The following is a 22,794-nucleotide window of genomic DNA, read 5'->3' on the forward strand; positions in this document are numbered from 1 at the left end:
CCCCCCCCCCCCCCCCGCCCTCAAAAAGCCTGGTTATCCCAGGACATCGCCATGCTAAGGCAATCAGACAGAAAATGTCTGAAGTCTTTTTTAGCGGGCACTGGGGAGAATCAAAGAGACTTCAAAGGAGTCTCACAAAAACAGGCAGATGCTGTGGCTCTGTGTTATACTCCCTCCAACTCTGGCACACACAGACTGATCCACTTGTGCACACACATACATACGTACATACATACATACATACATACATAAACAGCCACATGGCCTAGCTGTCATACACATACAATGGCATGAAGCACATTCAGAGAGTATGAGGTAAAAAAACAAAAAACACAAGCAATCCTCTATCTCTATGTCCAACTCCTCCTGTCTCTCAACATTACCCATCTCACTGCTCAGCTTGTGCCTTCAAGGGCAAGCAGCTATTAGATCTGAGCCTTAGAGTCTTTAATATATAATTCTCTCTTTAACAAATGTGGGTGATTTGCCTTCTAAAAAAATCTTTTAATAAGTTAAGAGTGTAATCTCCCAGAACAGAGGCATTGGCAATGACACTTTAGAAACTTAAGAGGCCAAAAGAGCATGTCTCCTTTGGAAGTGTGTGAGCAAAGTCAGAGCCACATGTTAGCATGCGGATATGGAGCTTTGGAATGAAGTAACTCTTCATGACAATAGGAGTGTCAGAATTTAATTTATTGGGTCAAATCATGTCATCCAAGAAGTCAAAAGGCTGGAAGAACAACAGAACTCTGGTTAACAAACTATACATATTAATCAACAGTAAATGGGTCATGTGTAGATGAGAAGCCATGAGGCTTCATCAGCAACAGTACTGTAAATCTATATATCTAAAATATTGTCTCAAGAAGAAGCTAATCTGCCACAACAAAACTGCTCTTTAATGTGCTTTGTGCACAGACATAATGGCATAACATTTAAACCCATATACTGCTCTCCCTGCAAACTTTATTATGACAATCGTTTAAGCAGCCAGGATGTGCTGGTTTTACAGCTGGAGTTTGTTGATTACAACCATCCCAAAGCTGACGCTCCATAATATGCCAGTCTCCCTTGTAGGAAGAATACCAACGTCTTGGGGAAGAGGGCCCACATTTAAAAAAAATAAAAAAAATAAAGAAGGTCTTTGCAGGCGCTTCTGACAAAACTGATAAAACAAAACAAAAAATAAATTGGGAAAAACGGGTAATCAGTTCAGTACATCTTATTATTACAATCATTTTAATAACTTATTCTTCGGGTATGCAAATTTGTGATGTAAAAACCATATGTTCCCATAGAAAAAATTATTAAATGCAGGTGACAGAACTATAAACAGACACAACTTCTCTCACAGTGGATAAACATAGGTGTAACTAATCACATTTATAATAGCTGTATTCCATCTAGGCATGCCAGTGCTGGTATTGTGCATGTTGGCGTACTGACATGTCTTAAAGGCACACCTAAACGGAGCAGACCCGTAATTTATCTTATTACGGTAGGTACACCTGTGATTTTCCTGCTATGACAACTCAAATTATTGCTGTGAGTAATAAAGTTAGCATTTCTATGACAGGTGGAAAAACTTTAGCTTAAACTCTGTTGACCTGAGCTATAAACCTAATTTAAGGCTAGACTTGGTCTTCTCTGAGAAGTTTAGAGTTTCACAAAAATAGTTTATCATTTTTGGGAAATACTATTATTTACTTTCCCTGAGAGTTCTATGAGAAGATTGATACCACTCCTATGTCTGTGGGGTAACTGTGGAGCTTGGTTTCTGGGTAGATTAAACACAATATTCAACATGTTAACTAGTGAGCTTTAGAGGGGCTGCTCTCAAGGTTTTTAATGCGAAGGTAAGCTAATCAACACCTGCTTCTAGCTCTCAGTGAGAAAGCGATAAGTGTATTCCCCAAAATGTCAGATTATTGCTTCCATTTATTCTTTATTTTATGTTTGCAAAATATTTCCTTACCTTAAACTTTATCTGACCCTCACACTGACCCTAATTTGACAATTTAACATAAAAAAATGCTGTCATAAATGGAAAACTTTGTGCTTGAGCAGGGGGATATGTAGTCATGCTGTAAGCTCATTTTTAAGAACAGTTTGTATATACTGTATGTCAAGTGAACAATGTTTTCCTATTGCGTCAGCAATATAACTCACAAATAAGGACCTATAAAATAATCCTCATTCCCCCTCAAACATAAATAATGTATTAAAGTGCAGAATCAAGTTTAATTCATGTATCATTGTCTGATATTTGACTGAACTATGCAAAGCAAAAAAAGGTACGAATGTGGTAATGAATGTTTTACTGTTGTTGAAATCCCAGATGTGATGTGATTTTAAAATGGCTTCATGGCTCTAAAGAAAGTATGGTTTAACAATCAACACATCACACAAGATCATCAGTAGTCACTAATGACTTTGCCGATGATAGATCTTTCTGAAGGAAAATATACAGCTGGGTTCTGACATAAATACTTAGATGTACAGTACATGGGAAGATGTGATGAAATCATACAAAGAATCACAAACACAGTGACAAGCCTGATCAGTGGGATCCGCCACTGGAAATCACTGAAAAACATGACAAGATCCACTTGACAATACTTAATTTCATGGGCGGATCATTTGGTAAGTGACAATGCACAAGCACTGAGACAATCAATGTGGTTTAGCTGTCTGCCTTCTTCTCTTCAGCATTCTCTACACTTTGACTCAGTCTGTCATCACCCTCTTCATTTGACTCAACTAAATCATGTACTTGGGATTGAAATGCTTTGAAAAATTGACAGCATCATTATTTAGTCCATCATGGCCCAGAAGAAAGACCTCACAAGACTCTCGCTCTCTCCTATTCTGTTTGAAGTCCAGATGGTGTGTATGATTCCTTTAGAAAAGACAACCTTATTTGGGAAAATAATACCTGTAAAATGAGTTTCGAAGAGAAGCTGTTGGGAAAAATGTGAATGATGGGTTTTGCATAGAACAAACAATTCTGTTGTTTGAAACAACAAAAACGGCTTCAAATTAATTTATAATGCTTGTCCTAGTTTGTAAAGTCAAACTTTTACTAATGTTTTGCAATTGAGAGCCTCACAAACACAAAATGGAATATATATTCAGAACAATAGCAACAGCGAAATATGTCAAATTAAATGTTAAAATACAATCTTTACATGCTCCAAAAAGGATTAGTGATTAGTCTGCTAAGTCGTTGTTATCCTTGCTAATCAACACCAGAAATACTAGTTGGTTAAACTTATTAAAATTATTATTTCATTAATGTGCACATTTAAGTTACATATTGACATAGTTTACACAACATTTTTTTATGTAAAGAGCTTTTGAGTAAAATTGCCTTAAGTTAAAGCGTTGTCTAAAATAAATGTATGATTATTAAAAAAAGTCCTACAAACGTTTCAAGGCAAGTTGAAAATTGTGCAATATGGAGTGAAACATTTCTTGTTTAGAGTGACTTCAGTGTGAGATAGTTTTCCTGTACTATGTTAAACATATTTTTAACACTCCATGGTGAATGATTACAATCCAATATCTGTTGAAGAGAGAGAGGCAAGAAGAAAAAAGGCCACTACATCAGGATTTGAGGTGTGTTCTGGCATGTTAAAGTGTGTACTACTGAGGAATTCCAAAACAGTCTACAAAACTCCTTGGTCCTCTGTGGGGCATGGATCAGCTGACAGAACAACACAGAACTGGCTGCAGCAGCAGCAAGACGTTTCATCACCCTGGACAGAAGTGGAGACCATGAAATCTTCATTTCATACTTTGTTATTGAAAAAAATGATTAAAAAAACGTTATTCTTTTAAAAGAACATTCAGGTCCAAAAGGCTGGGATTTGTGTGTTGATCCACGAGGTAGTGGGATGCCAACCATTTACCAGGCCTTGAATCCAGCAGCTAAATTCTGATTATTTCATGACATGACATTTCATCATGACATGTAACATTTAAGACACAAAGAAGCAACAAGAAAAGATTAATTAAAAGTGCAAAGGTTGCTAAATAGAAGCCCCAAGTGCACAATAGATGGGTCACATCTTCATCTTCATAATATGAAGCAAATACACTGCGGTCAAGCCAGAGGTTCATCTGGTGGGATGAGGATAACATGTCCAATTTTTTTTTTTAATCTCTTTCCTCCAATTGCTGCCTCGACTGATTGGCTCCCTTTCTCAAACACGAGTCAAGAGTCAGGAATGCTATTTATTAGTGTCCCGCCACATCAAGGGGCTGAGTGGGTATTAATCATCCTATGAGTGTGTGACTGACATTTGCTGTTCACTAAGCCAACTTCCGAGCTGCAACTGTCCTTGCACAGATTCCAGGAAGACTAAGAGAAAGTGTGAGAGTCAAAAATAATGAGGCCTGCGTTTAATCGCCACAGCAGGCATTTGAGTTGTCTGCTACTGACATGTCACTTGGTGATATATTGTCCATCTGACCCATGTGGTGGGAGTGTGTTTGTAAAGTCCTAAGCTTCCCGCAAGAGAAATGACAGAAGAAAATAAGCTGTATTATTTGCTTTCACAGGAAGTGCTCTATGTTTTCTGTATTGCATCAACAAAATGTTCTTTTTTAAATTCAATTCATATTTTCACAGCTCTTACAGCCCTGTGTTGTGTCTTAGAAAGGCTGCCAGTCAGGGCCACATTGCTGTCGGTGTGACAGTACTGACTTCCTAAGGTGTAAACAACTTTGGTAATGCAACAGTGTTTAATAATAAGTGGATTTGCTCAGTGTTGAGAAAAAAAAGAAGCTCATCGTTAATACATGTCCGTTGCTGGTGTGGCAGCTTCTTGACATTTTAACAGCCACATCCATGGAATGGGTCTCACACAGGAAGTCAAACCAGTTCACATCCCCACCACTTTCAGAAACCTCCCAATCCTGTCCTCCATCTTCCTAAGACCTGGGTAAAAAATCTTGATTTCTGCCGCTTTAACATCTGACATTCCGAAGGTGTCTGATCCCTACTCAAAATGCTGCACAAGCAAACAGGAACTGAGAATATGAGATGAGCACTGGGGAAGTTTATTTTCTGTCACCTCCTAAGATTTGACAAACTGCTTGTCATTTTGACACGAGTAAATCAGCATGTTATCAGCAGAAATGTCCTGTTGTGACATCTCCAGAAAACCAAATAACACACTAGCTCGGTGCAGTGAAAGACAAGGGAACATTAGAGTGGGAATGAAAAGAAAAATCACGACTTTTCCCTCATGTTATACAGTTTCTAGCCTTTTAAAGAAACGGTAGACACTAACCAGTATAGTAGTATACTGAAATAGGTTGGCTTCTATTGGTCTTTTAAAAAGTTGCCTCATTGTGTAACAGAGGTTACAAATGAAGGAATATTTTGACATGTAAGCTAGCAACAGGGGGCCATTTTGAACCTTACTGGGAGCCTTCCTTCTTTCATTGTTCACACCTAAAATGTAACATTAACAAAAAATAAAGCACAGAAGACAAATCCGTAGCAATTTAACAACTCGGGGAGTCTCTTAAGTCGTCAAATATTGTTGCATTTTGTAAGAAAAATAGGCTTTTACCTTCAATGCAGTGTTGGTAAACACCTTTTCAAAGAAAAAATTTAATTATTAGTGGTTATTGTAATTATCTTTTAAATTCCCCTTGGCCATGAATGATTGTACATAAACCTAAAATAGCTTTTCTCCGCCAGTCATTTTGTTTGGGCACTTTTTGTCCAAAGATACAACATATTTCTTGCCTGTCTCCAGCTAATGGCCCATAACAAAAAAATATCTGCATGCTGACAATTTCCATTTCATGAGGAAGGCTGAAGAGTCAAACACATCCCCAGTTGGGGGCTGGTTTGTCAAATGGCTTCCCACAGAGCGTCAAGCTAGCCCAGGCTGGAGCGAGACGAAGACAGAGCGAGGGGTACGAGATGAATACCTGCTGGTTTGGCTAAATGGTAGCAGAACAGCCTCTCAGTGTCAGAGATATGCATTAATATAGACCCACATGTCATACACTCATAGTGGCCGTCAATGCTGAAATAAGAGAATAATCAGCGTTTTCCGGAGGGAGATGGCTACCTGCGGTGAGAGGAGAATGCCATGCAGAGATGCAATACGGTGGGAGAACAGGGTGCTTGATGATGGACCACAACCGTACAGCGGAAAATTAAAAAAAAGAAATTCGACCCAGGGTTTTTCGAATAAAAGCTTGGCGCTCAACTGAACAGATTTCTTCTCCTTTATCTAGCTACCTGTGTTTTCTGGATTTCACGTCTTTACAGTTCTATCAAGAAACCCAGTTGCCATAAAACAAGAATAAAAACTTTAAAACAGCGTTAGAAGTTGCGACTGTGTCATTTTTTGTTTTGTTTGTTTCTTCTTTTCTTAAACTTTTACTTATGCGTAACATTTTTGACAAAATAAAAACGTTAACATTTTTTATCCAATAGCAATATCTAAATGTTTTCGTACACTCACACCGGATACACGGAATCTAGAAACTGATTCACACCCAATATCTTTCTTGCTTCAAGTAACAAAAAAAAAAAAAAGTGTCTTAACCCGCTGTGCTTTTGAAACCCCAAGAAGACGTCAATGGGCAAAATACAAAATGGTTGTCCACGGGAGAGCGGTGGGTCAGCATGTGTATATGTGTGTGCAAACATGGATCAGTGGAGACCCCCTACCTGGGCATCGCGCTTCCTCCACTCCTGGGTGTGCTGTTGATGTTGTTGCAGGGTCGCCCTGGCCTGCCTCTCCAGGCTGCTCACCTCCCACTGGCGCTCCTGGACCAGGCTGTCCTTTTCCGCGCTGTGCTGCTGCTGTTGCCGCGTCCTCTCTTGCTCGTGCTGCATGCGCTGCTCAGCCATCTGATTGGACAAGCAGGCAAAGAGAGACTTCATCATCCAACACACACTCAGAGCAATCCTGTCGTCATGACAACTTGTCCATCCACCGATCCATTCATCCTTTCTTCGTCCTGTTCCTTAAACCCCTTCCCTCCACCTAGAACACCCATGTGCCCTACCAATTTGGCGAAATTGGTAGTAATGTGGGAAAAAAGCGGAACTAGTTTCTCCGCTTCCTCACATTGTCAGAAGATGAGATGATGTGTTGTGTTTACATCTGGCTTGCCCCACCACCCTCCCACCTTTAGTGCCAATTGTACAGAGCGGCCCTCAATGTCCCATGCTTTTTTCAAATCTGTCCCCCACGCCCTATTCTGCCATCGGCATATAAAAGAGCAGCTAGTTTGGGCTACGCATGCCCAAGCTGGTAGAGGTTAGCCATCTGGCTGCAGTAACTACCTAATGCCCCATGCTATGCGCCTGACAGCATGTGAAAATCGGCTTAGGCGATGACTATGATGATCATAATAAACCCAATTCAGGAAAAAAGGACAGCAGAAACCTTGAGAACAGCCATGTTGCTAAAAGATTCTTGATACAGATTTTACCTGTAATTATATTCTTAGGATTAATTTAACCAATTTCAAATCCATTCATTACATTAACAAATATCAGTTTCCATGTTTTGACAATGGGATTATGCTCCAGCAGCAAGGGAATTTCCCCATTGTGGGATGAATAAAGTACTATCTAATCTAATCTAATTACCAGGCTGCTACAATTGGAGTTCATGCTGCTAATAAAGTATATAAGAAGTCAGAGTATAGCAAGGAGCTGTATGAACCAATCAACACGAAGGCTTGCTAACTATGAACAAACAGTGGACTTTAGTCTCATTTGATTAACAACCAGCAACCTGCAATACAGTAGAGGAAAATAAAACACTTCTAATGGGACACAGAGTCCCAATTTTTTAGGGCTTAATCATCCTGGCAGCTGAAGCAAGTCTGTATCCCAGCACGACTGGGAGCGGAGTCACCTGCTGAGAGGTGAGCATTGGCAGCAGAGCTCCCAGCCCAAGCCCCCAAGCCTTTCCCAGGCTCTGCTCCCTTCCCACTCCCCCATGGCGGGGGGACGAGTGACCCCCACACCATCCCGCCGTGCAGCCCCAGCCGGAGCCTTGAAAGGACAGCAGGGGCCTGGGGCCCATTCGCTTCCCTGCTTTGAAGCTAATCCCCTGCACATTGTGCTTGACGGCACCCTACCTGGCCTGCCAGAGAAGCGGAGATCAACAGCCTCTATGCCCGCTGCCTTTTCTAGCCCCAGCCCTATCTTCGGACGTTGTGTGCTATTCAGAACAGGTGATGAATGAGGGGCTATCTACAGGAGACCATATCCCAGAGAGGAAGTCTACAATGGACACTTTATTTTGGCAGCCAAGAATTTACCCTTTAGCTTTGGAGAGAGCTTTGCTAAACGCCCTCTGAAACGGGTAGTGGGAAAAATTATAGCTGAATAAAAATGTATTTATCTGTGTGGCTCAGATAATGACACACGCACACACACACACACACACACACACACACACATACTTCATTTTTCTAGTTCATCAGAGAATACCACAAAGTTCCATTAGACAAAACCTATGCAGAATGTGGGCAGCAGCTTCCACATGCTGCCAATGGTGATGCTAATGTTGGTCTACGGTGCATTCCATACATTTGCACCGCATTCATTTTCCCTAATAGATCGACACAAATGTGATCCACAGCCAGAATAAGTTGTCCTGCAGGGATAGTCAGATGCATACAGCAGCACAAGTTACAGTTGACAGACTGATAAGAAGGCAAAGAACTCCCCAGTAGGACATACTGTAACAGAAATTTGGGGAGGACGTCGTGGCTTACTGTTCGTTCCTGTTTAGAGTCTCGGGCCATGGGGTATTTTGGAGGAAAGAGGGTCTCGGAGCTGTAACGAAGATGAAGAAATGGGCAAGACAAATCCATTGTAAGAAAAACAGCTACAAAAAAAGATGGAGATGAGATGACAGAGAGCAGACCCAGCAAGGAGCCTGATTGTGACATCACGTAGCGCCAGCGTGCAGCAGAGGATGCTGGGTGCTACGGTTCTTAAAGGGACCGGCTTGGCGTTTATAAGATTATGGCACAGCTTGGTGCCACGATCACAGATACAGAGTGAGTTGGGTGCCACTGCACAGCACGACTCCTGTCAGCCTGGCCTGACATGGTGATGTGTGTGTAAGAAATGCAAGACAGTGCGGACACGGGGGGGGGGGGGGGGGGGGGGGGGGGGGGGGGGGGGGGGGGGGGGGGGGGGGGGGGGGGGGGGGGGGGGGGGGGGGGGGGGGGGGGGGGGGGGAGAAGAAATCTGAAGGAAGGAGGGAAAGGAGAAGAAGGAAGGAGGAGGAAGGAGGAGTGTGTGGTAGAAAGTTAAACAGAAGCCCTCTCTGGTCTCAGCAGGGGATGCTGGGGTGAGTGTGGGAGGGGAGGGAGAGAGGGAAGAAAGACAAACCTCTTATTTCTCCCTGTAGCTTTTGATTTGAAAATGGCCAGTGAGGGGCGCTGGTAAAGTACGTCCTCAAACGTGCATGTCTATAAATTAGACTCTTTCATTATCTATTGTCCCAATCTAACAGCTGAAGAATTAAGCTGTTTAAGTTTCCCTTAACGCTGAAGGCCAAGTCTCTAACCCAGCCATCTGACCTCACTAAATCACTCCAACGTCAAGAGGCAGAGCTACGTCAAGACAATGACGTCCATCTGCCAGCGGGTCGGCTGGAAAACAACTCCTTCATACATACAGTTCCCTTTTTAAAGTCGCATTGAAGTTGCCCTTAAAGGAATGTTCTTTTGTGTGCATCTGAATGATCAAACTTGACCCCTGCAATCTTGTGAAACCAATCTCTCTGGAGTGGAGGGACAATGCACACACGCATGGAGGCGTGGCTGATTGGGTACACACAAAGTACTTGTGGTCATGCTTGTGTGTGTGTGCAAAAACACAGAACGCAGAATGAACACGCAACATAAAATGATTGTGCTCACAGTAACTCATGAATAATCACACATCTTCAAGTGCATACAAATACATTTCCTTTCTTTCTTTTTCTACCCTTCTGTGGAGCTAATGTCACCAGCATTCACATCAACATCATCACAAAGACAGGCCCTTTCATCTTTATGTTTTTATCTTCAAGACAAAAGCCTGCCTGATGTGCTGCTAACCCTATGTAGCTGGCTTCAACTGTCAACTGCACCCCCACTCTCTGTAGCAGCAGTTGATAATCGTCACTTCAATATATTCTGCACCGCTTTGATTACTTACCTGCTTTTTTGCATAAGATGGAATTAATGATTTGTCAGAACAATATACGGTTGTTGGCACTCCAGACACCGGTAAATTCTCAATTACTGGATCAATTATAGAGGAATGAAAATGTCTTTTGGATATACATATAATCTGTTTATCATTGTCTGCTTTCTATGACAGCAATAACTAAATGCATGCATTTTCCACTTTCCCAAGTTAAACTTGTTTTTGGTGGAAAATCAATAACGGACAACCATTTCTCCACACCTTGGAAATAACGGTGGCCTTCTATTCTTCCCTTCTAGCTATCTACAGCAAATTACATGTGGTGTGAACTCCATTTGGCCTGGAAATGTGTATTGGCATGCTTATTAAGGGACAGGTTGAGTGCTTGGTGGTTGGAAATCGATCACGTTGGGGATACGGATGGAAATATAGAGATGCAACACCAGTTTGTGCTGCACCCTCTTCATTCTTCACTATTTAAAAGGAAGATATTGGGATATATGAATGGACGGCTGCATGATTATGAGTAAATTAACATTTCTGATTACTCTGCCTGATGTTGTTCTTGTGATTACACCAAGCTGTGAAGCCATTCAAAGGCAATTATATCTTATAAAGAATGTGGGAATTCACTAGTACACAAAAAACGTTTGTTTGGACGAATACTCTACTATAGTTGCACACAGGTTACACAAAGATAGAAACACAAAAAGGTAACTGAAGATAACAGTCTCTAAACAGGGCCTAAAGTGGTAAGATTAGAAATTAGATAAAGGTACACATCCTTAATGGTTAAAAGATTCATTCACATTGCCAAAAATTAAAGTCACCCCTACCAGGCTGGTGAGGTTAAAGTGAAATGTAAGTAATAGAAATATAGATTATGCTCCCTGTCGCCTAAAATAACACTTGCTGCCTCCGATAATATCCATTTCTGTGGTTTAATTGAATCCGATGCTCTACAAGATATGTCCTCCTATCAGCAAGCTGGATTTCAATGAGTCGTGAAAATGGTTTCTAGACTCCTAATCGAAGAAGAGTGACAGAGATGCAAAGATAAAGGGACCAAGCGCCTGCTACGCAGATTGCATTAGTTTTTAACTGGCAACGTTTAAGATATTTAATGCACCGCAATCCAAGCTTAATCTAAAGCGTGTCCCTTATCATGAGAAATTAATCAGGTGGAACAGATGGGGAGCAATAACAAGACTATGGCACTCGCCCGGTCCCCTTGGCTAGCTCCAGCTGCCCAAATGTTCACTGATAATAGAGAAAAGATAACAATGTGATGATGATGGGAGAAGCAAGAGGAGAATTATTTCCCCTGGCTTCATCATGAGCAGAGAAGCAAGACAACCGTTCACACATGCAGATGCAGGCATAGACAAACACACTGTAGACAGATGGACAGAAAATAACAGACTCTTACAGACCTGCTGCTCATATTTCTGTCTGAGTGCATCAAGTTGCTGGGAGAACTCTTTGGCCTGGTTCTCCCTGAGAGACTTGGAGCGGATCAGGTCCTCGTCAACCTTCTGCATCTGGAGCCATGGGAATAAGAAAAAAAGCAAAAGAGTGAAGGAAATTCAACATTTAAACACAAATTATAAAATGTTTAAAACCTTTAGACGGGGTCCACAATCTGAAATACATTTATGTTGCTGAAAAGCATACATTAGTATGTGACTCAAAATCTCCTATTTCAGAAGATCTAACATACATCTTTGTTTAACATTCTGCTATATTACATATTTGTTCATTAGCTTTGGTTGTAGCATAAGAACAATACATCTAACGCATGCAGAACTGGCAAGATACCACCATCCATCTGCAGCAAAGTGATGACACTGTAACATCTTTCTTTTAATTTCAAATTAATGAGTTGCCATTGGGAAGAATATATTATTCCCACTATGTGCGATCTTATCGTAATGATATTGTAATTACAGCACATCAATATATTAACCTATTCATCAAAGTATGATAACATTAACATTAAATATGCAATACCAGTAGTTCACATCAAAATTCACATATTCACAGGTGCAAGAAAAAAGACACAATGAGAAAGTCACAAGCTTCTGCATCTTAGTTTTTCTGGAAAAAAAAGGGCTATAATATTTACTTGCAGCCAACCACTTTAATTTTTCTGTTAAGGTGACGACAACCAAATCAATTGTAAATATAATTTACGGAAACTCTGAATCAGGGCTATGCTGTGTGTAACGCTCAGGAAATGCTGTTTTGATTAATCCATTTAAAATGCTGAAGCCTCCTTTGAACTATGCACATAACAGAGATTTGATTCTGTGTGGTGCTTCTTTTTTCCCTAACTAAAATAGGGCAGACTCTTTTCTTTAAGTGCAGCCTAAAAGTGGGATGCTTATTTTAAAATGAGAGAAAGACAGATAGAGGAGGAAAGCCATACAGATACAACACTGTATGGAGAGAGAGGGGGAGAAGATGATGAGAGGAAAGATGGAAGGATGAAAAGAGAAAGTAAAAAAACTTCTACAGCATTAAAGCCTTTGCAGAAGAGCGTGATGGTGGGGTGGGAAGAGAGCGAGAGGATGACAAGGATGCAGAAGAGACTGCTTCTCTCTTAGCTTTGATGTGGGCTGGGAATAAAGTCAGATTGGAGATTGGGATGCCAGGGGCTCAATGGGAAAAGAGGGAACGAGCATTAGATGGAAGGATGAGAACAGGAAAGAGGAGTAGGGAGAAGAAGAAGAAGAAGAGGGAAACTGCGGCAAAACAGACATTTTCCAAGCAACGAGAGAAGAAGATATCAGTTCTTGCCATAGTATAAAAAAAAACACATAGAGCCTTGTATTGAAGAAGCAGGAACAACCAAGAAAGCAAACCAAAGTTCTCTGTCTGTTACTTTTAACTTAGTGTGCTTTTTTTCCTAAGGGGTCTTGAACACATTTTTTGATTTGAAAGGCACAAGATATCTGAGGTTTAGGTGTCTGCCTTCTTTAGGGTTTGTATGCAAGCAGCACAAACATTTAAAATCACTCTGGGGAAAAGTTTGCACTGTGCGCCCACAAACATGACAAAGTATAAACTTGACTCCCACCCAACTCTCTTGTTTTCTTACACTACACCATACCAATATGCCAAAAAACTTTACTAATCAGATTTGCTAAAAACTTGCTAATCTCCTGAACATGTTGCCCTTTATTCAGGACCACACTCAGAGCTGCCTCGTCAAAACAGCGCACACAGCAGCCAGGCAATTTGGTTAGGACAGCGGAATGTAAATGCAACTCTATCTGAGTATGATCAACTGTAAACAGCAGCGACAAAACTGATGGTATTGACTGGGTCTGTGTCTGTAGCAGGCTATTTGATTGAGAAAATACTGGGGCAACAGCAGGCCTTCCCCCCCCCCCCCCCCCCCCCAAAAAAAGCTTAACAAAAACGCCTATAGCCAAACTGTCTTGTAAGACAGCATTGGAAGTTTACAGCTGAGCGCGTATTGATTGGAGAACTCTCCCAACAAGCAGCAGCCCACGTGGTGTAAAGTGCTGATTGTGAGGCTGGCATGTTGTACTAATTAGTCTGGCTGCTTAATGCGGTTGACCCATTCTTCATTGAAACCCCACCATCCCATGTCATGCCCACTGAGAGGAAGTGAGGTCAACACGCGATAGCAGAGTAATAAATGCAGCTGCTTAATGAGTAGAAATCCTGTTGTTCATTTGGGATGACTAAATGAGTGAAAATGGCCCAGGGATAATAATGTTCTTTTTTTGTGTCTTTCAGCATAGGAGCAGTTGAAGGGGAAGTGAAAGGGAGGAATGTAAGTGCAGCCAGCATTGCATCTGTGGTCATGCTGTGTCTCTGCAAAAACAAAATGCGTGTATGTGCATTGTATTGGTTACCACCTGTGAAACAGTAAACATGAGAGAATATAACAAGAAAATGTGCATAAATATTAGAGACCGAACTTGACGTACAGCATGTACAAATAAAATAGAATGTGTTGAACAGGTGTGAATGGATAATGCTTTATTTAAGCTAATATACTTTGTGCATTCAATACTAAGTATGTCTTATGCCTGTGTGTGTGTGTGTGTGTGTGTGTGTGTGTGTGTGTGTGTGTGTGTGTGTGTGTGTAAGCTCCTTCCGCCAGTGCCTTGTTTGCCTTGCATGTGTGTATCAGACCTGGAGTTTCATTTCAGCATAGGTCTTCTCAGAGCTGAGCTCCACCTGTTTCTTGAACTGCTCCAGTGCCATATCTGCCTGCTGGATCTGCTGCCTTTGGCTCTCCCTGGCTCTGTCCAGCTGGCTCTCCATCTCCCTTTAACCCAAACCAAACACACATGCACGCAGAAATGAATATCTCTATAAATCCTTTGTCAATAATGTTAGTGATCTTTACTGTTATAGAACTTTCAAATCAGCAGGTAAAAAGTGCTTTCAAGAAGGAAGAAAAGAGAGACAACAGAACGATGGAAGAAGAAAAGCATTTCCTTTTTTTACTCTTATTAGAAGGAGTAAAGAGTGATGTAAAATTCATTTTAGAACACTATTCTTTAGTATCTATCACCTTAAATACCTTAGTGTGTGTGTGTGTGTGTGTGTGTGTGTGTGTGTGTGTGTGTGTCTTCCATGCCAGTACACTGCTGCCATTGCTGGCAAATGTCAGGTCACAGAGCTGCAGGCTGAATGGATTGACAGGCATACCGAGAGGGACAGCCTCGTACTGAGAGCTGTCAGCACCCAGCCATACGGCCCAGCCACGACATCATATACAGCAACACCAAGTAGCTGTCAAGGAAAACCCACAGAGGGTGTATGGGGACAGGAGTATGTTTTCGGGGTGGATGGAAAAAGGGTGAAAAAACGTCAAAAGTGAAGGGAGAGTATGAGGGTGTTATTTTTGTAATCCACCTGAGAATTTACATGTTGAAATATACAGTTATACAGCGAGCACATACCATGTCCTGAACTTAATTTCACCAATAGAGGTTTACAAAATGTCATCGTAAAATTGTATCCATAATAATAAGATTTGATAAATCCAACTACGTAATTTACTAAGATGATTTTTAGCGGACTAAAAAGTACAATTAAATGTCTGGCTCTATAATGCCCTTTTATATTCAGACCTGATGAGCAAACTCTGTAGTCAAGCACAATGACACACAATTTGTTTTTGACTTGGACCGAGACCTGACTATGAGCAATCATATCATCATGTGTTCACATCCCACATATTTTATCAGCTCCAAGGGTTTGTTATATAATATTCACATTGGGTTTTGGCAGACTCCTATATTGATTACACAACCTATCTGAAGAGAAAGTGTGGTCCAAATCCCATCAAAAATCTGGATATTACTGTAGTTAAATGTTAACTGTAAATCTTTTTTTTTTATAAATAATATATGCCTGAACAACAGAACATTATCTACAGTGAGGCAAAAAAGTATTTGATCCCCTGCTGATTTTGTACATTTGCCCACTGACAAAGAAATGAACAGTCTATAATTTTATAGATAGATTTATTGGAACAGCGAGAGACAGAATAACAGCAAAAAAATCCAGAAAAACACATCTCAAAAATGATATAAATTGATTTGTATTTTAATGAGGGAAAAATGTATTTGATCCCTCTGCTAAACATGACTTAGTACTTGGTGGCAAAACCCTTGTTGGCAATCCCAGGGGTCAGACGTTTCCTGTAGTTGGCCACCAGGTTGGCACACATCTCAGGAGGGATTTTGTCCCACTCCTCTTTGCATATCACAGTTTCGAGGCTGACGTTTGGCAACTCAAACCTTCAGATCCCTCCACAGATTTTCTATGGGCTTAAGGTCTGGAGACTGGCTAGGCCACTCCAGGACCTCAATGTACTTCTTCTTGAGCCATTCCTTGGCAGTGTTTTTTGGCTCATTGTCACCCATCCAGAACCCATTTTCAACGCCCTGGCTGAGGGAAGGAGGTTCTCACCCAATACTTGACGGTACATGGCCCTGTCCATTGTCCCTTTGATGCAGTGAAGTTGTCCTGTCCCCTTAGCAGAAAAACACCCCCAAAGCATCATGTTTCCACCTCCGTGTTTGACGGTAGGGATGGTGTTCTTGGGGTCATAGGACGCATTCCTCCTCCTCCAAACACAGCAAGTTGAGTTGACACTTTCACCCAGTTGTACAGTAGTTGAATCATTCAGATGGTTATTGGCAAACTTTAGACGGGCATGTTTATGTGCTTTCTTGAGAAGGGGGACCTTGCAGGCGCTGCAGGATTTCAGTCCTTCAATTGTTTTCTTGGTGACTATGGTCCCAGCTGCCTTGAGATCATTGACAAGATCCTCCCGTGTAGTTCTGGGCTGATTCCTCACTGTTCGCATTATCATTAAAACTCCACGATGTGAGATCTTGCATGGAGCCCTAGGCCGAGGGAGATTGATAGTTTTTTTGGTTTCTTCCGTTTTTGAATAATCCGAACAACTGTTGTCACCTTCTCACTGAGCTGCTTGGCAATGGTCTTGTAGCCCATTCCAGACTTGTGTAGGTCTAAAATCTTGTCTGTGACGTCCTTCGAGAGCTCTTTGGTCTTGGCCATGGTGGAGAGTTTGTAATATGATTAATTGATTGCTTCTATGGACAGGTGTCTTTTATACAGGTAACAAACTGAGATTAGGAGCACTCCCTTTAAGAGAGTGCTCCTAATCTCAACTCGTTACCTGTGTAACAGACAACTGGGAGCCAGAAATCTTTTTGATTGAGAGGGGGTCAATACTTATTTCCCTCATTAAAACGCAAACAATGCATATGACATTTTTGACATGTGTTTTTCTGGATTTTCTTGTTGTCATTTTGTCTCTCTCTGTTCAAATAAATCTACCATTGAAATTATGGACTGTTCATTTCTTTGTCAGTGGGCAAATGTAGAAAATTAGCAGGGGATCAAATACTTTTTTCCCCTCACTGTTAGACATTTAACATATACATTTATACTCATCTGCTTTTTTTTAATCATGTACCTGTACATATAGTCTGTGTACAATACAATTTGTATGATCTCCCACGGACTAGCATCCAACCAAAAATCGAATGAAATCCAATGAACGTCTTTTGATAAATACTTAAAGAGTAATTAAAAAATAAAAATCCTTGCTGGTAGCTACAGTACATTGAGGGTAACTTTATGAAACTGGAGTGGTTTGATAAAAATGAATGTTTTTAGACCAACTGTTTAATATTGCTCTAAATCACGAAAGCATTAAGAAATCCTGTAAAATGACTAAATACTGTATATACTAATACACTTTTAACACTCCGGTCCCTGCCATATTCATGTCTAGTATATGGTAATAATTTTACAGAGGAACATCACAAAGAGAAAAAAAATTTCTAGACAGCAAAGAAGACAACTGCTATTCAGCTTCTAGTTTACTACATCAGCAACTGAAAGTTTCCAAGACCCTAGATGACACAAATATGACAGTGCTAGGGAGAGAATATAACTAGCTTTTTACAGCGTGTGGTGTGTATAGTATTATTCCCATGTGTGGCTGCGTGGCAGTGCGCTTGTCTCCTGTTCCCTTGTAAATTAACGCTCATTGGATGTATAATTATTCCCCGTGGACGGACAGGCAGGAGAAAGAATTAATTTTTGGCCAGTGGGTGGGACATTAAACCAATTATAAGAACAAATACGACAAACGTACAAAAGGCACATAACGGGTGGTGGGGGAGGAATGTTCTTCACACATTTATCTGTATTTCACATGGCAGTACTGTCAAGTGTGTGCATTGAAATTCATGAAGGAAAAGGTCCATTAACACAATTGTTTCACACAAACACCTACAAAAACAAACTACAGTATATCTAGAAAAAACTATAGTCTTTGCCTGAACACACACATTTACAAAGTTAGCCTTTTGTTAAGTGTTTAATCCCTTACCATAATCAAAGCACAACTTTATAAAGATAATATGAAAAAAAGAAACAGAGAAAAACAGAGGAGATTAAAAAAAACAAAACAAGAAAAAGCTAAAGAACAGAATCAGGGGATTGACAAATGAATGTGCAGGCTTTCTCTCTTCTTTATAGTGTTTTGCTTCTTTGTAATTTTGGTCTCTCTCATGTCGGACATCAAACGACAAAGAATTTTTTTTCTCTCCCAATTTTGTGTACTCTGTAATTATTAATCAGTCTTGATGCATGACTGCCTTCCGGGCGCAGACAGACACAAGAGGAAATGTGGAGAGACTAAGATGGAAAAAGAAAGAGGAAAGAGAAAGGAAGATGGAAAAGAGGATGTCACAGAAATAGCAAGTTTTTTTTAAACTTCCAAGGTTGAGCAGAAATGAATTGGGTGTGTGTCTAGCTCAAGAGATGACAGAGCTTGTGTGCGTGTGTGTGTGTGTGTGTGTGTGTGTGTGTGTGTGTGTGTGTATGTGTGCGCGCACATGCATACATGTGTGCCTTTGTTCATGAGCCAGAGTCACAAACTCTGTGTGACTGACAGCTCTACTCAAGGAATGCACTATGACTAAGTTGGAGCTGGCTGCTGGGCCTATACCTTTGAGAATACACCGGAAAAGTCACTGCAGCTAACTTCAAGTATGTGACACATTGAAACATATTATGCTCTATAGCTGGAGAGAAGAGGTGAACACATGGCACCACCAGCGATTCCTATGAGAATAACTGAGTGTGTATGTGTGTATGTGTGTGTGCGGTCACTAGAGTGGGAGACAGTGTGTCACCATCAATAACATAGCAATGAGGGTGAGATGAGAGGACAGAGAAAAAGAGTCAGGGAGGCCTGGCAGGGAGAAACAGAGGGTAAGGAAGGAGAGGGGTGCCAGCACCAGGGCGGCCCGTCAGCTTTAAATGGATCTCTGGTCAGAAAAGTGGAAGGAGAGGAGGCTCAAATTAAAGATGTGGCTTCTCTAAAGAGGAAGTCCTCTCATCCCTCAATCCTAACGGCTGTTTAAAGGGGAGGACGACAGGGAGGAGAGGAGAGAGGAGTGTTTGTGCGAGAAAGGGTGAAAGAGCTTCAGCCATCCAGCCGCCTGGCAGACACGAGGGGTGCAGGGATGCCGGTGTTTTTCCGGGCTGCCCTAACCACACAATGCCGTGTGCCGTCTGTGTGAGAGTGTGCACCACGTGCTGGATAAACAGAGACAAGTAACTTACTGTCTGTAAGCATTTACATACACGTACACATAATACAAGAGTACACATTAAAGTCAATGCAAACAGACGCAAGTCTAATTGCTTATGCAAATATTCTTTTCATGTAAGCAGAGAATTTAAGAATTGTATGGACTGTGATGTGGGTGGAGCGGCGCATGGAAAAGACTGACAAACAGACTAGACTGCACGCTTGCATGCGGATGCCTCTGGTCTCTAGTATAAAAAGACAGAGGGAGAGTGTGTGTACACGTGGTGTGAGCACAAGTGCATGTGAGTGCCCGCGCATCTGCGTCTGTGAGCTCATCCAAACGGAATGATAACGAATCCACAGACACATCAAAGGGGCCTGAATAAAAAGAAAAAAAATGTGGGAGCACATAAAAAGAAAGAAAATGCTAAACAAAAAAATAAAAACCGACTTGGTTTTCATCCCAAGAGAAAGATAAAGGGAGAGAAAAAAAAGACAGAAACAGACACAGAATAATAGACTGACCACAAGTAAGTGAACACAAAAGAGAGACAGCACATGGGCAAGAAAATATTAAAGGCAGAGGGAGAAGGAGTTAAAAAGAGTGAGTACAAAACAGAATGATTGAGCTTGAAGGCTTTAAAACTGCCTACAAATGTGGCCTGTTTATAAACAGCATTTCATATCAAGATTTGAAACAAAATGGCCACATAGGTAAAAAAGAGAGTGGCATCGTAATTATTTTCCATCTCCCACAGTAGCATCAGTGCACACCAGTCATCTGGGTGCTTGCAGGGAACACCTGTCGCACTAGTATTGCTAAAAAAAAGTCAGCATTACACAATTGCTAACTCTTAAAACTATCTTACTGTGCTTTGTGCTACATTTTCAGTAGTTACACCAGTTCCATAGATTTAGAGCTGAAATGATTAATAAATTAGTGGATTTTGATAATCAAATAACTGCGCAAGCCATGTTTTAAGCACGCCAAAAATTTACTGGCTACAGCCTCTGTTTCAGCTCCAAATGTAACTATATTCTTATTTTCTTAGTCTTCTATGACAGAAAACGAAATATTTTTCAGGGGTTTTGAACAGTTTGTTGTTCAAAAAAGACAAAAAAGAAAGACCTCACCTTGAACTCTGGCTCGTTTTATGAGATGTTTGGGATAAAATTATCAATCGATTAATCAACAAAATAATTGGTGGATTAATAAATGAAAGTAATCATAAACTACAGTCCAACATAGATTAATTTTAAAGAAAGGTCAAGAATAGTGTTAGCGTCAGATCACTGGACGTAGCATAAGGGATTGGGCTTAGTGGCGTGCTCAAGTGTTGGAGGACATGTCCAATGACATTTCAACTCATCTATACAAACAGTCTGATATGACGCTCGCACTCTCTCTTCACTGGGGAAGAAAGCAGTGACTTTCCCTTGTGCTGTTCAGTGTGTCAAAGCCAACTAAACACACTAAGGAGAGAGGGAGAGAGAGAGAGAGAGAGAGAGAGAGAGAGAGAGAGAGAGAGAGAGAGAGAGAGAGAGAGAGAGAGAGGGGGGGGGGGGGATGAAGAGGATTTTGCAGTGCAGCCCAGGCTGACAGAACAACTATGTGGGGGGATAAACATGTCTGTGGGACAGAAGAAAAATACATAATATGTCTTGTACTTCAAAAATGCTCCAGATTTTAGTTAGATTTAAGTTGTTTAATATTACTACACAACTCATTCTTTAGGAGAGGAGATCTTACTCATGACGTGGCTAGAAACAGGGATTTTCTTCTCTTCGCTGTGCATTTAGATACTATTTGGCTTCATTAATTATGCAGCCTACAGCATAATATGCTAAATCAACTAGGCACAAGTCCCTAAAGTAAACATACTGTATTTGCATATGGCAAATATTGTACAATGGCAAATGAAGTTGGAGGCTTTTTGACAAAACAATGAAAGCCCTAAAGAGTTGTTTCAGCACAGGAATTAACTGTGATAATTCATACTGTCAGTGCATATTTGTAAGTAAGCTAGCTTACTGCAAAAGTGTCAAATCTGGTTATGTGTGATAATCACGTAGGCTTTCAGCATCATTACACCATCATATGGAAGTTTCACAACAACAAACAGGCGCACATATTTAGTGATAGGAGACACTATGAGGAACACATATGACAAATTACAGCTGAATTACTAAATGACAAGATAACTAATAACTCATTTTCCGGAGTACAAGTTAATTATCTGCCCATTTAAGTCAATATTCACGGAGACTAAACACTGCCTAGACTGCCTCCATTAGACATTGCTGCAGTGACAGCCGATGGTATGTGTAGCCCTACACCCCTATTCACTTGGAACCCTAATCCTTAAACAATTTATTAATTTATTGTTGATATTTTACTTTCTTGATTTGTATGGGGTTTTCATTTACCTATACTTACTAATTCAATTGATAATAAAACAAGCAAGAGTATCTAAAGATGTAACTGTCCTTTACGTCTGACAACCTTGGCTATAGGGGGCAAAGAGCTCTTTCTAATTTCCCTTTTGTCAGGTCTGTGGTATCGAACTGGCGCTTAACCCATGCCTATTCTCCACTTTCAATGCAGTTGCCATGGGAGTCAATATTGAGCCCCAGTGAAGCTTTTCAAAATTCAGGATCCATACCTCCACCTGCTCCTGCACCTCAACACTAACTGGGGTTGCAGGTTGCACAGCCTCTGCTCAGCTACCTCTTGTCCCTCTCCGGACCACCACCACCCCTGCTTCCCTTCATCCCTCCTGTCATGGGAGAGGAATGCTGAGAAAGATAAGACCACTTCAAAGACACACAAAGATGTAGGGTATGCATGTGCACAAACACACAATAACATGAAAGACCATACTGGATCCTACACCTTTAAGAGTACTAGGGCACTTTCTCGTGCAATTAGGTGGGCATGCATGCACAAACACTAGGAAAGAAACAATGACACACAGACCTAACAGACAGGCACACACACTTAATACCCCATTAAAAAAAATGTTTCCTTGTCTCAAGAGCTGATTACTAAATCAAACAGTAGCTTGGTGGTTGGCTGTGTGAACACAAAAAAAACATGAAATTGAAACAATAGTAGAAAAGCAAGAAACTATAATTAGGGAAGAACAAGATTATGACTGAAGGAAAGAGCTGCTGTAAATTCTACACACCATGACAGCATGCCAGCCATGACAGCATGAGTGTGAGCACAGGTTTGGACAGCCAGTGTGTAGCCTCTCATGAAGGCAAGCACACTTTCCCTGCAGCTGCCTCACGCAGAAGCTCTCTCTGCCACTCCAAACTGTAAACGATCAAACTGAGCAGCATTTGCTGCTGAGACACAGTCAGAGTTGCTACAACCCTGCACCACACCTTAGCAGGCACAAGGTTTTGATGAAACCAGTTGGGTGCCAAACAGCAGGAAGGAGGACTGGAATGGTACAAGGGA

At 41.1% G+C, this 22,794-nt stretch overlaps 1 protein-coding gene across 5 annotated transcripts in view; it reads right to left on the bottom strand.

The window, feature by feature from the left end:
• cep112 (centrosomal protein 112) overlaps positions 1–22,794 on the bottom strand; it is a 98,587-nt gene that overhangs the window by 37,581 nt on the left and 38,212 nt on the right. For all 5 annotated transcript variants that reach the window (XM_034893978.1, XM_034893976.1, XM_034893975.1 and 2 more), the window contains 3 exons: positions 14,369–14,504; positions 11,632–11,739; positions 6,701–6,883 (listed from right to left, as the gene is read on the bottom strand). In XM_034893978.1, the coding sequence (XP_034749869.1) occupies positions 6,701–6,883; positions 11,632–11,739; positions 14,369–14,504 (427 nt within the window). The remainder of the gene's footprint in view (positions 1–6,700; positions 6,884–11,631; positions 11,740–14,368; positions 14,505–22,794) is intronic.

This window comes from Etheostoma cragini, chromosome 15 (assembly GCF_013103735.1).
Source record: "Etheostoma cragini isolate CJK2018 chromosome 15, CSU_Ecrag_1.0, whole genome shotgun sequence".
NCBI lineage: Eukaryota > Metazoa > Chordata > Actinopteri > Perciformes > Percidae > Etheostoma > Etheostoma cragini.